Genomic DNA, 11,344 nt, shown 5'->3' with positions numbered 1-11,344 from the left:
TGTGGTGCCACTCTGGATTCTCCTGTGACTCCACGTTGACGAGTCGTTGCACTTCTCTTTACAGAGGAGGTTATTGTGTTTGCAGTCTGTTCCCAACACCAACCCTTTGGAGTCCTAGCACATGCTGATTGTTTCAGGGAAAACAAATCCCCCTCTTATCAAGACATTTTAGTCTGGAATTGAGTTATCATCTGTATATTTTCACAAGTATAGTATTAGATTTTTCTTTTATTCTTATTTATCCTCTTATTTCATGATATATACATTATTTGGTAATTTTTTTCATGCAAAACAATGAAGTATAATAAAGTAGATCAATACTCCAGCTACAACAAACGTACTCAGTGGTAATACTTATATAACCATGAAGAGGACTACGGCATAATGACTACTTCTACTCATCTTACGTATAATACTGTGATGCTATTATATAAGACTTTGTGGTCATTAGGACGAAGTCTAGACATTAAACTGCATCTCCATATCTTTATGTGTTGCCTTAATTACGCCACAACCTCCAATACGTCTAATTAACGGCTCCTTGAGTCGCTTTGTAGCGATTCGGACGAGCCTACACTACCCACAATGCACTGGGCGCATCTCATTTCCGGTCCTGCGCCGTTTCTGGAGCGGATTGGAACCCGGAGTCAGGATTCGCTAAATGAAGGGTATTTTACAGAAAAAGTAACGTGTTTCCCTCTCAATGTACATCGAGTAACCTCAAAATGGCGACGCAGTTCTGTCGTGAAGCTGCAGCCGGTCCGTCCGGTTTGCCTCGCGCTTCCGTGCGCTGCCTCCACCGCCGACTGCCTGTCGTTGAAGAGCATCGACTCCGGTTTGGCGGTTCGCGTCCCCGGTCCATCCGCCATGCCGACTGTTCTTTGTTACATTTTACCGGGGAGCAGCCGCTCAGATCGGAGTTAAAACCCGGCTAGCGTTTGGGAGCGACTCAAATCCCGGATCTCGTCTCCTGCCCGGACTGCACACATTAATATGCACGCGCCGACTGTACCGCTTAGACCCGAACCCCGGCTAATGTGCTCATAATACGCCGCCGTCTGGCCCGGAGAGGTGTGATGCATTCAAATGTCCCAGGTTAAATGTGCGTGCAGGCTGGGAAGTTCCACACGCTTGAAACTACTTCCCTCCTGTAAGGCGCTCTGTGGGGCACTTGTTTGCTCTTCGTGGCATGATGATGGTCTGATGAGCTTCTCTCCCACTTGTAGGTTGGCATAATGGCTGAGCATGCGCCAGATGAGTTCATCTGTGAGTATGAACCCAGCTGTACTGCTGACGGTGTGACTCTGGGCTGCGGTGACAGGTGTGATGTGTGTTTGCAGGGTGTGAGGACTGTGGCCAGTACCATGACTCGGAGTGCCCCGAGCTGGGCCCGCTGGTGACCGTCCAGGACTCCTTCGTCCTCAGCCGGGCCCGGTGAGTCTGAACTTCACCGACTGCAATCAAACAAGGGATTCCTTCCATTTAACTTCAGTCCATTTTCAGAGATTCAGCCAGAGCCAGAAGAGGAGTATACTGACCTCTGTCCTTCCTGGAGAGGAGCATGACAATACAAAGCATGTCCAAGTGACATGTTATTCATATTTCAGACCTTGAAGACAGATTAGTTTTTCTGGTACTTGATGTTCCATCCCACATGGGCTAATTCGTCAGGCACATCCACGTTCTATTTTAAAAAGCCCCATAAACATCAAATCAGTTCGTTTGATCGCACAACATGAATTATAAAGGAAACAATATAAAGGACTTTTTTTCTGTTTTTGTGCGAGTTCATAACCATCATACCAAACTGCTCTTCTCCTTGTTCGAGGTCGTCTTTGCCAAACAGCCTGGAGATCCGACAGGTGGCCGACGGGCAGGAGGGAGTGTTTGTGATGCGCCGGCTTGTCAAGAGGACCCGCTTTGGGCCTTTTGAGGCCAAGAGGGTCCCCTATCTGGAGAAGGAAGGAGCGTTCCCTCTTAAGGTGCAGCCTGATGAATCCTGGAGTTTACGTGTAGAACACACACACACACACACATATGCACGCTTGATGCTCTGCACTATCATAACTGCATTATATGGTAGTCATTTATGCTTCCTCTTCTGTTCCATCCTCCATCCTCCAATGGGCAGATCTTCCAGAACAACGCCGTTGTGGTGTGTTACGACTCCAGCAGTGAAGAGGACTGCAACTGGATGATGCTGGTGCGGCCCGCCGCCGACCACACACACCAGAATCTGACAGCTTACCAGCAGGACGATGGCGTGTACTTCAACACCTCCCAGGTGCGTGAGTCCATCCCGGACCTGAGCTTCGGTTGATCTTAAGATTTTAGTCATTCCTCTCTAACGGGAGATTGGCGTCTAATAATGTTTTGTTTCCCAGGACGTGTTCCCGGGAACGGAGCTGCGGGTCTGGTACGGGGCTTTCTACGCCAAGAAGATGGAGAAGCCCATGCTTAGGCCTCCACTTCTACCAGCACCTCTGCCAGGTAGATGACACTGCCGGCCGGATGCTGTCGTCCCGTGGCGACAGTGTGGGTTGTGTCTTATCGCTGGTCTCTCTTATTTACTCAGATTTGGTGGAGACCTCAGACACAACTGGAACAAACATGCCCCCAGTGGCTGAAGAAAACAACGCAGGTAAGGTCGTTCAAAACCATAAGTGCTCCTTGAAGCTGCGCCATGTCGGGGTCAGCTGTTGGTGACAGGGACTCAACAGGGATGGAAGTCTGATCAAAGCTTCTCCAAGCTGAGGGAAATGCTGCGGCATGGTTACACGCTCTGATTCCCCTACTTCCTTCTGTGGACCGCAGGCGACATGCTGAGTCACCTGGATGAGACGGCGACAGCAGCGATGCCCCAGGAGGAGGAGGAGGAGGAGAGCGAGAGCCTGGTCGGCCCCAATGAGGAGAAGGTGTTCAACCCCCCCGCAGCTCAACCGGCCCGCAAGAGAGTGCAGGGCCGAGGGAGGAGAGCTAAGGGACGCAGGCCCGGAGCTACGGCGCGCAGAAGCAAAGGTGAGAGAGGTCATGACCCTCAGCGTGAAACCCACCAGAGTTAAGAGAGAACCTGCTGGATATGTTGAGATGGCAGTTGTTACGGTCTAATCATCAGCATTAGAGTTTATGACGGAGCAAAGCGCTTGTTTGAGACTCATTGGTGCCGGTGTTCAACAAACTATAATTAGTAGTTCATCTCGGATACATTGGTTATTCCACTGCGGTTGCATTTCACATTGCACTACAGTTCTCACTCATTTTATTTTCTCCACTTGCTATCAGATTTAGAATAATTCATGCCTCCGCATGCAAATCACTTTCTTTGGTGTACTGGTGCTAAACATTAACATAGTAAGTGTTGCAGGAATCATCAAAGGAAAAACACCATGAAAGTACTATAAATATGTGTACAAGAAACATAAATATAGAATAAAACAATACTATACAAATGTGACGATACAATAAAGATATTTACAATATATCTGAATTGAAATGGAAGCTTTGTGCACACATTAGAAAATGTTCCCATGGTTCACAGTACGAAGTATCAAAGAATATGAAATATGTGGTGTCAATGGGTGGAGATAAGAGTCCTGGGCCTGGTTGGTGGAGCACATTGCTGTCACGCCACCTCCTTGTTCCTACATGTGTAACGCACACAACTCTGTACAATGTGCCTGAACCCGTTGCAACTTGATCCCTTCAGAGGTCGTCGAATGGCATTCTGGGAAACAAAACTAGCTTTGGCGGTCTTGCCCTGAGGACGAATGTGTCCCAGTGCACTGCTTTGGTCCAGATTAACATCGTCCAGTTACTAGATGAACAGCAATGACCCACTGGCTGTACATCATACCCTCACAGCTCACACAACCTGTCTATGCCTCTTGGATTATGTAATGTAATATTAGTGAACGGGACTGCCTTCTATTTACTGTAATTAGAAGGAATACATGTTCAACTGTATGATAATATCTTCAGAAGCCAAATTCAAGATCCTGGACAAAAGTATTTCATTTACAAGTAAATAAGAGATTTCCCGCCAATATGTGTTTTTGCTGTGTTTCCTCTCTTGACATTGTGTTCCCGATGTGCAGATGTGAAGCCCTCGTTGTCGAGCTCGGAGCCAGCAGCAGAGAGAGGCAGCCTGCGGGGCTCCGCCGAGGGAGGGCCCGCCCTGAAGAGACTCAAAGCCAGAGAGCACAAGAGGGTGTACCGCTGCTCCCTCTGCAACAAGGTCTTCCAGAACAGCAGCAACCTCAACCGGCACATCCGGTCTCACGGTACGCGGAGATCAGTGTGCCGAGGAGCTTCTCAGAACAACGTTGAATTCATCGCATACTTCGACGACGCTTGGCATTTGGAATGTGTGGATGCGGAGCTTCAAGCGATCCCTTTCTCTGTGCGCTGTCCGCAGGTGATAAGCTGTTCAAATGCGATGAATGCGACAAGTTGTTCAGCCGCAAGGAGAGTCTGAAGCAGCACATCTCTTACAAGCACAGCAAGAACATGGTGAGTTAGTCTCCGGAGCCGCGGGCTCAGCAGCTTTTGGTTGCCTTGCTCGTCGATGAGTCGTCTTTGCATGTGCTCCCAACAGTCTGACCAGGACTACAGGTACAAATGCAACACGTGCGAGAAATCCTTCCGCCTGGAAAATGCCTTAAAGTTCCACAACTGTCGCACAGGTATGTTAGACTCTCAGGAACTGATCATCTCCTCGCTTGTCTCCCTTTGACAGGTGTTGCCCTCCATCAGATCTAATCATCGTCTTCCACTTTCTCCCCCCCCCCCCCCCCTCTCTCCAGACGACAAGACGTTCCAGTGCGACATCTGCTCGCGCTTCTTCTCCACCAACAGTAACCTCTCCAAGCACAAGAAGAAGCACGGCGAGAAGCTCTACTCCTGCGAAATCTGCAACAAGATGTTCTACCGCAAAGACGTGATGCAGGAGCACCACAGGAGGCATGGCGTGGGTGAGTTTTTTTTCCAGGGGGAGAGCTTCGTCTTCATTCTGTCTTTGTCTCTCTGTGTGGAAAATGTGCTACGTGTTCAGGTTTAACAATCTGGGGGGGTTTAGAAACATGGGACTGGATTTTAAAAAAAAGTCTGCTTCTAAGTCAAAAACAAAAGCATTCATCTTGACAGGACCAAAGCACATGAAGCGAGAGGAGCTGGAGGCCAATGGAGAAGAAGGGACCAGGTACAGGAAGGAGCCGTCCCCCTGTCCCATCTGTGGCAAGGTGAGCCCGACGGCTATGAGTCATGGCGGCAGGTCAAAGAGCTGCACGCGAGGACGGGGGGCGGGAATGCATCAAGGGTGTTCAGCTAGGACTTCTCTCTGTGACGAGTGTGTTTGTGTGTGTGCACAGGTGTTCTCCTGTAGGAGCAACATGAACAAGCACCTGTTGACTCACGGCGATAAGAAGTACACCTGTGAGATCTGCGCTCGCAAGTTCTTCCGCGTGGACGTCCTTCGAGATCACATCCACGTTCACTTCAAGGTGAGACGGGGGGCCGAGCGGCGGCCCAGGGTCTGGTTTCCATTTATTTTCGGAATCAGCGAGCGACTAGGCACAGGTGTGGGGATCTCAAGGAAACCAGCTTATATTTGTTTCTCCAATTAATATGCTAAAATAGAGCATGAGTAGCTCTCTGCCTACAGTGTGTGGGTAAGGGTTAATGGTCTGTGACACGATGTCGTGATGCATATTTACAGTGGTGGAGAGTAACTAAGTACATTTACTCAAGTACTGGACTTGGGTACTATTTAGAGGTACGTACTTTTAGTTTTTCCATTTTCTACTTCTACTCTACTTTAATTCAGAGCGAAATATTTAGCTATTTATTTATTGGGTTTATTAAATACCGGTAGTAATGTTGCATATTCAGGTAAATAATACAAAATATAATAAGAAATACATCACAATGGTGAATTATTATCGATTAAGGCAAACTTGACCCAAGGTACCTGACAGTGTGTCAAAGAATTTAACCAACTACTACAATAAAGTGATGAGCACATCTATCAATCAAGTGATAATAATAAATATATGATTCTGAAACATAATGAGTGCTTTTACACTTTTTAAAGAGGAACGCTTATGAATCAACTCCCATGACACTCATGCAATGTAACAGATGTACATAGTAGGTTCTGGAGAGACGTATTCCTCGGATAGGACTAAATGCTGGAAAAAAATTAGGTTTGGACCCCCCCCTGTGGGTCCTCGCTGTCACTGTGCTGAATGATTTCACAGAGCTGTGTTTGCTCCAGGATATAGCCTTAATGGACGAAGAGGAGAGGGAGTGCTTCATCAAGAAGATCGGCATTTCAGCCGGAGACAGCGACGAATCGGATGACGACAGCGACGAGGAGGATGAGGATGAGGAAGACGATCCTGAGCACCACAAGTACAACTGCAAGAAATGCCAGGTAAGCTTTGTCCCATTGCACCAAGCTACTGGACGATGGAGTAACACAAACTGACAATGTGTGCCCTGCCTGGTTATTCCCCTTCACACAAATCCTCGGACCTCCCTCCTCTTCTCCAGCTGTCGTTTGCAAAGGGCAAAGAGTACCTGAGGCACATCCTGGAGCAGCACAAGGAGAAGGGCTACGGCTGCGGGATCTGTAACCGCCGCTTCGCGCTGAAGGCCACGTACAACGCTCACCTGGTCATCCACAGGGAGCAGCTGCCTGACCCCGCGGTGCAGAAGTAAGCACTGCTCATCGTTGGTACTCCAAATGTCGTCTTTCCTGTTGAGGTTCAGGTCGGGCTGCATAAGAGCTCTCGGGTAAACGCTGCCGCTAGGAGGACGTGGCGATACGGATCAGGAGAGGTCACATTTCAAAGTGACATCGTGAAGATCAAATAAATGACCGTGCGATGCAAAGTAATCGTAGTAATTAAAAATTCTGGTCATGTGTCCCTGAAGGTACATCCACCCGTGTGAAATTTGCGGCCGGATCTTCAATAGCATTGGGAACCTGGAAAGGCACAAGATCATCCACACTGGTGAGCGGCGGCGGCGGCCCGAGACCCGCTTCATACGCACGTTTGTCCCATCCTGAGTGTGATCGCGAAACCATTCAGCGTTGGAAGTTTCCTCCTGAGGTGGATGGTTTGAGACGATGGACGCCCCACATGGTCACATGTTGTAAAAGCAACGCTGTGGAAACAAACGCCTGTGTGTTATTTGATTGAGGAGAGGTGCTGGGATTTCATGACATTAGGACATTACGAGTCTCAGTATTGTCAAAAGACTCCATTGGTGGTGCAAACAAAGAAAAAACTCATATTTGCATATTCCTATTGTGATAAACATGTTTCACTTCCCATAATGCTTTGGGGATTGGAATGTAAGCAGGAAGTACAACGTTGCCATGGTGTTAGTGAGTGAGGTGGGAGCTCCACCTCAACTATATTCTGTTCACATTGGGCCGAACCGTGCAGAATTTTTAAACAACTTCTAAATGGGATTATGAAGAGCTGAAGTTATAAAGTGCAGCTTTTCTTTTATTTTAAAGCTCATTATCGGGTCTCCAGATGATGTTCTTGTCATGCATGAATTACATGAGAAGAAATGAAAAAGTTGCGCTGTTTTGGCATAATAACAGAAAATGGAAACGCAAGTTACTTCCAGAGACACGTGACGACAAGACAGAAAAGCATTTATCTCATTTGTATTTCACGTGCTTGCTAACGCGTGTTTGGTCACCCAGGGGTGAAGAGCCACGGCTGTGACAAGTGTGACAAATCATTCGCAAGGAAGGACATGCTGAAGGAGCACCTCAGGGTCCACGACGACATCCGGGACTTCCTGTGTGCGGAGTGTGGGAAAGGTGAGGCCCTCGCTGATGCAACACACTCGTTTCTCACTGCAAAGGGCGCCGTCAGCAGGGAGTTGTGCTCCAGCGGCCATGTTGGCCTTACAAATAAGTTGCGGTCAGCCGGCTGTCTGGAGGCAACCAATTCAATTCAGTTTATTTGTATATAGCCCAATTTCACAAATTACAAATTTGTCTCGGAGTGCTTTACAATCTGTACACATAGAGATCCCTGCCCCAAAACCTCACATCGGATCAGGAAAAACTCCCAAATAACCCTTCAGCCAGAAAGCGATTGCTCTGTTGACCAACAACAGCCTGCTCTGAAGTCAGAGATGCTGTATTTTCCTGCTATTTAAAGAGCACATTATGAGGCTACACTCTATATTATATTATTAGTATTCATAACTCCAGAGTATTTCTTAAGTCAAGCTAAATTGGATGAGAATTGACGTAATCCTTTCCAAAGTCCACAACAACAAAATTCTGCTTTGATACTAGATATTTAAAAAAATCCCTGCAGAAAAGAAAACGCTCCCTTTTCCAATTTGTCAAATCTGCCATTTAAAAAGCGACGAGCCAGCTGCACCTGAAAGGAATGGGAGATTACACTGATTTGTTTGATTCATGTTCCGCCCAACACACGGCTGTGATTAAATACCAGACTCAGGCGACCTCTTTTACCCCTCGCGCCGGACTCTGCGTCCTGGTCATGTGCTGCAGATCATTAAATAGGATGTTTGGATCATCGCGATATCGAGCGGATGTTTTCCTGCGCAGGCATGAAGACCAAGCACGCTCTGAGGCACCACATGAAGCTCCACAAGGGCATCAAGGAGTACGAGTGTAAAGAGTGCAACCGCAAGTTCGCCCAGAAGGTCAACATGCTGAAGCACTACAAGAGACACACAGGTGAGACGCAGTGTGTGTAACTCTAAAAGGTTTCGGACCACCACACCCGGCGTGGACATGTGATCGCTGCGTGTTCGAGGGATGTTGACAGACGAGAGCTCACCGTGTGTCTGGCGCTCCGCTTGCAGGGATCAAGGACTTCATGTGCGAGCTGTGTGGAAAGACCTTCAGCGAGAGGACGACTCTGGAGACGCACAAGCTCATCCACACAGGCGAGTGTCCGTCAGGCCACGAGAAGTTAAACACACTCAAAGTTACAGCGATGTGATCTCTCTCTCGCTCGCTCTGCAGTGGGTAAGACCTGGACGTGTGCCACGTGCGACAAGAAGTACCTGACGGAGTACATGCTGCAGAAGCACGTCCACCTCACCCACGAGAAGGTGGAGGCCCAGTCGTGTCACCTCTGTGGGACCAAGGTGTCCACCCGCGCCTCCATGAACCGCCACTTGCGGCGCAAGCACCCGGAGGTGAGCCCCCCCCCCCTCGGGAAAAGGGTCCCGTATGATAGGGTCCCGTATGATTGCCCCCCCTCCCCCACTGATCCTTTTGTGTCATGGCTGTCCGTTGCGCCTCCAGGTGGTGTCTGTGAGACTGGATGAGTTTGATGATCTTCCGGAAGCATCGACAATCAACGAGTCATCCATCAGCATCGAGCAGGTTGGATTACAGGATTACTCTCACGATGCATGATCCCCGTTTCTTATCTGTGAATTAGTTGGATGCTAAAATGATGCCGACATCTGGCCGACTGGGCATCATGTTCCTTAGCCTCATCAGCTTTTTGGATGGGATGTTGAATATAGAACTCTATCATATAAAGACTTCCTGTTCCTTCACATTTTGAGCTATGGCACCACCGTACTAGGTTCTCTGTGCATCCTGTTGACTGAAGCCCCCCCCCCCCCCCCCAATAGCCCACTCTGATGCTGGAAAAAGACGGCCCGCCTCAAGAGAGGCTCCGCCGCCCTTCCAGACAGCACAAGAAGAAGCAGAGAGTTCTGGCTGAGCCGGAGCTCTCAGAGTCCAACGACTACGTTGATTTGGCCGAGGCGAGGCACGAGGCCATGGCGGAGTACAGAGCCGTCATCGTCGGCGACGAGACCGAGACCAGCTCTGCTGTGCAGAGCATCCAACAGGTAGACGGGAAGCTCTTCACAAAGGTTCTGAGGAAATTGTCCAATCGCTTCTTTATTATTTTTATATACACGCGTGTGTGTGTGTATATTAACTAGCTGTTTTGGCTAAATCTGGCACATTAATTGTGTTTGTGTGTGTTGTCCCTTCTTAAATAAAGCATATATATAGAACATGTATATCTGCCCCGCTGCTTTTTCAGGTGGTGGTCCTGGCCGACACCAGCGCTCCATCAGACTCTTTGCCCAATAGCTCGGTGGGTCTGACCAACGTCACCGTGACGCCCATCACCGGCCACGCCCCGGCCCAGTTCACCAGCCTACGGCCCGTAGCCGTGGGCCACCTGACGGCCGGCGACCCGCCCCTCACCCTGGACAACTCCATCCTCACCGTCACCTTCGACACCATCAGCGGCTCCGCCATGCTCCACAACCGGCCGGCCGACCTCGTCCCAGAGACGGTGGGCCCCGGGGGTGCGGCTTCCCAGTCGGTCGCCCACTTCATCAACGTCACCACTCTGGTCGACCCCATGGGCCACCAGCTGGAGACCCAGACTCTGGCCTGGAGGCCCGTACCGCCGGCCGAAGGCAGCCAGGTCTCCCACGCGGTGGAGGGTGCAGAGGGGGCCGGTCAGGAGAGCCAGGGCCCGGAGCCAGGCAGGCCCATCCAGAGCCAGGCGCCCACACCGCAGCAGCAAAGCGGCTCCGTGCAGCAGATGTTCGGCTACTAGGCCAGAGACTGGAGGTGCTGGTCACCTCACACTCACAGATATTGTAATATAGTAGAATAGATTTTTATCAATGTCACCCTAATGCCTCTCCAGCCCCATGGAAGTGAATGACAATTGTCATGTTTTTTATACTGACAAAAGTCACAGCTGTAAATAACTAACATAATATTAAGAAGAAGAGGAGAGAAATGGTACATGTAGCTTAAATCACTGACCCAAAGCAGCATGGTGAATATTCAAATGCCTTACCAGCCTTTTAAAATCATGCATGTCTTCAAGATAAATCTGCTGAAGGATGAGAAAGGACCTGAAAGACACACGTGGTGCGTCAGTGTTGAAATGTTGTTTTTGAATGCTGTAAACTGTCTTTACTGACGAGCTGGAAGTACTGGAAGAGTTTTTGTATTGTTATTTTCAAACAAAATACCTCTTTGAAGTGGTGGTTCTTTTGGTTTGTCTGCGTATGAATTGAGTTGGTCAGCAGTGGCCGTCAGCCGCACGGCCACGGAGCCGCGCTCTGTTTATAGCTAGCGGGCTCTGCGCTGATCTCAGACCAGCCAGTCCGCTTGTCCGTCAGCAGCGGCTGGCTGCCCTGCGTGTGCGTGATCGCCATCGCTCCCATTCAGTCAAGTTCTGCAGAGAGGAACAGAAACAGTTTGATCTCCGTTTTCTTTCCCTGTGTCAGGGCTGGAGTTATGAAAGCATTTCCTCCAGAGATTAATCTAAACGGTGCACGGCTTCTA

At 49.2% G+C, this 11,344-nt stretch overlaps 1 protein-coding gene across 4 annotated transcripts; it reads left to right on the top strand.

Annotated features, from left to right (window-relative positions):
• Nucleotides 1-96: 96 nt before the first annotated feature.
• Nucleotides 97-11,037, top strand: prdm15 (PR domain containing 15). 4 transcript variants are annotated; one of them, XM_056442356.1, is made up of 24 exons: nucleotides 97-684; nucleotides 1,227-1,266; nucleotides 1,341-1,434; nucleotides 1,847-1,982; nucleotides 2,132-2,284; nucleotides 2,385-2,490; nucleotides 2,576-2,641; nucleotides 2,815-3,018; nucleotides 4,095-4,280; nucleotides 4,415-4,509; nucleotides 4,595-4,682; nucleotides 4,803-4,970; nucleotides 5,143-5,237; nucleotides 5,367-5,498; nucleotides 6,272-6,430; nucleotides 6,550-6,713; nucleotides 6,934-7,013; nucleotides 7,721-7,840; nucleotides 8,606-8,737; nucleotides 8,866-8,949; nucleotides 9,029-9,204; nucleotides 9,314-9,394; nucleotides 9,652-9,873; nucleotides 10,074-11,037. In XM_056442356.1, the coding sequence occupies exons 1-24, from the start codon at nucleotides 586-588 to the stop codon at nucleotides 10,599-10,601; spliced, it is 3,408 nt and encodes a 1,135-aa protein (XP_056298331.1). In that variant the 5' UTR covers nucleotides 97-585; the 3' UTR covers nucleotides 10,602-11,037. The 4 variants fall into 4 exon arrangements, with proteins under 4 accessions (XP_056298331.1, XP_056298326.1, XP_056298339.1 ...); XM_056442351.1 differs by having other exon boundaries at nucleotides 1,829-1,982; XM_056442364.1 differs by having other exon boundaries at nucleotides 650-668; nucleotides 1,829-1,982.
• Nucleotides 11,038-11,344: the final 307 nt, after the last annotated feature.

Source organism: Pseudoliparis swirei, chromosome 3 (assembly GCF_029220125.1).
Source record: "Pseudoliparis swirei isolate HS2019 ecotype Mariana Trench chromosome 3, NWPU_hadal_v1, whole genome shotgun sequence".
NCBI lineage: Eukaryota > Metazoa > Chordata > Actinopteri > Perciformes > Liparidae > Pseudoliparis > Pseudoliparis swirei.
This window is presented reverse-complemented; position numbering and strand designations above follow the sequence as displayed.

What these genes read in the sequence shown, in the direction of transcription:
- prdm15 (XM_056442351.1), top strand. Translation starts at nt 586, where the DNA reads ATGCACTGGGCGCATCTCATTTCCGGTCCTGCGCCGTTTCTGGAGCGG. An exon ending in AAGGGTATTTTACAGAAAAA is followed by an intron (nt 685 to 1,226) that starts GTAACGTGTTTC and finishes TCCCACTTGTAG; the next exon opens with GTTGGCATAATGGCTGAGCA. An exon ending in TGCGGCGCAAGCACCCGGAG is followed by an intron (nt 9,205 to 9,313) that starts GTGAGCCCCCCC and finishes TTGCGCCTCCAG; the next exon opens with GTGGTGTCTGTGAGACTGGA.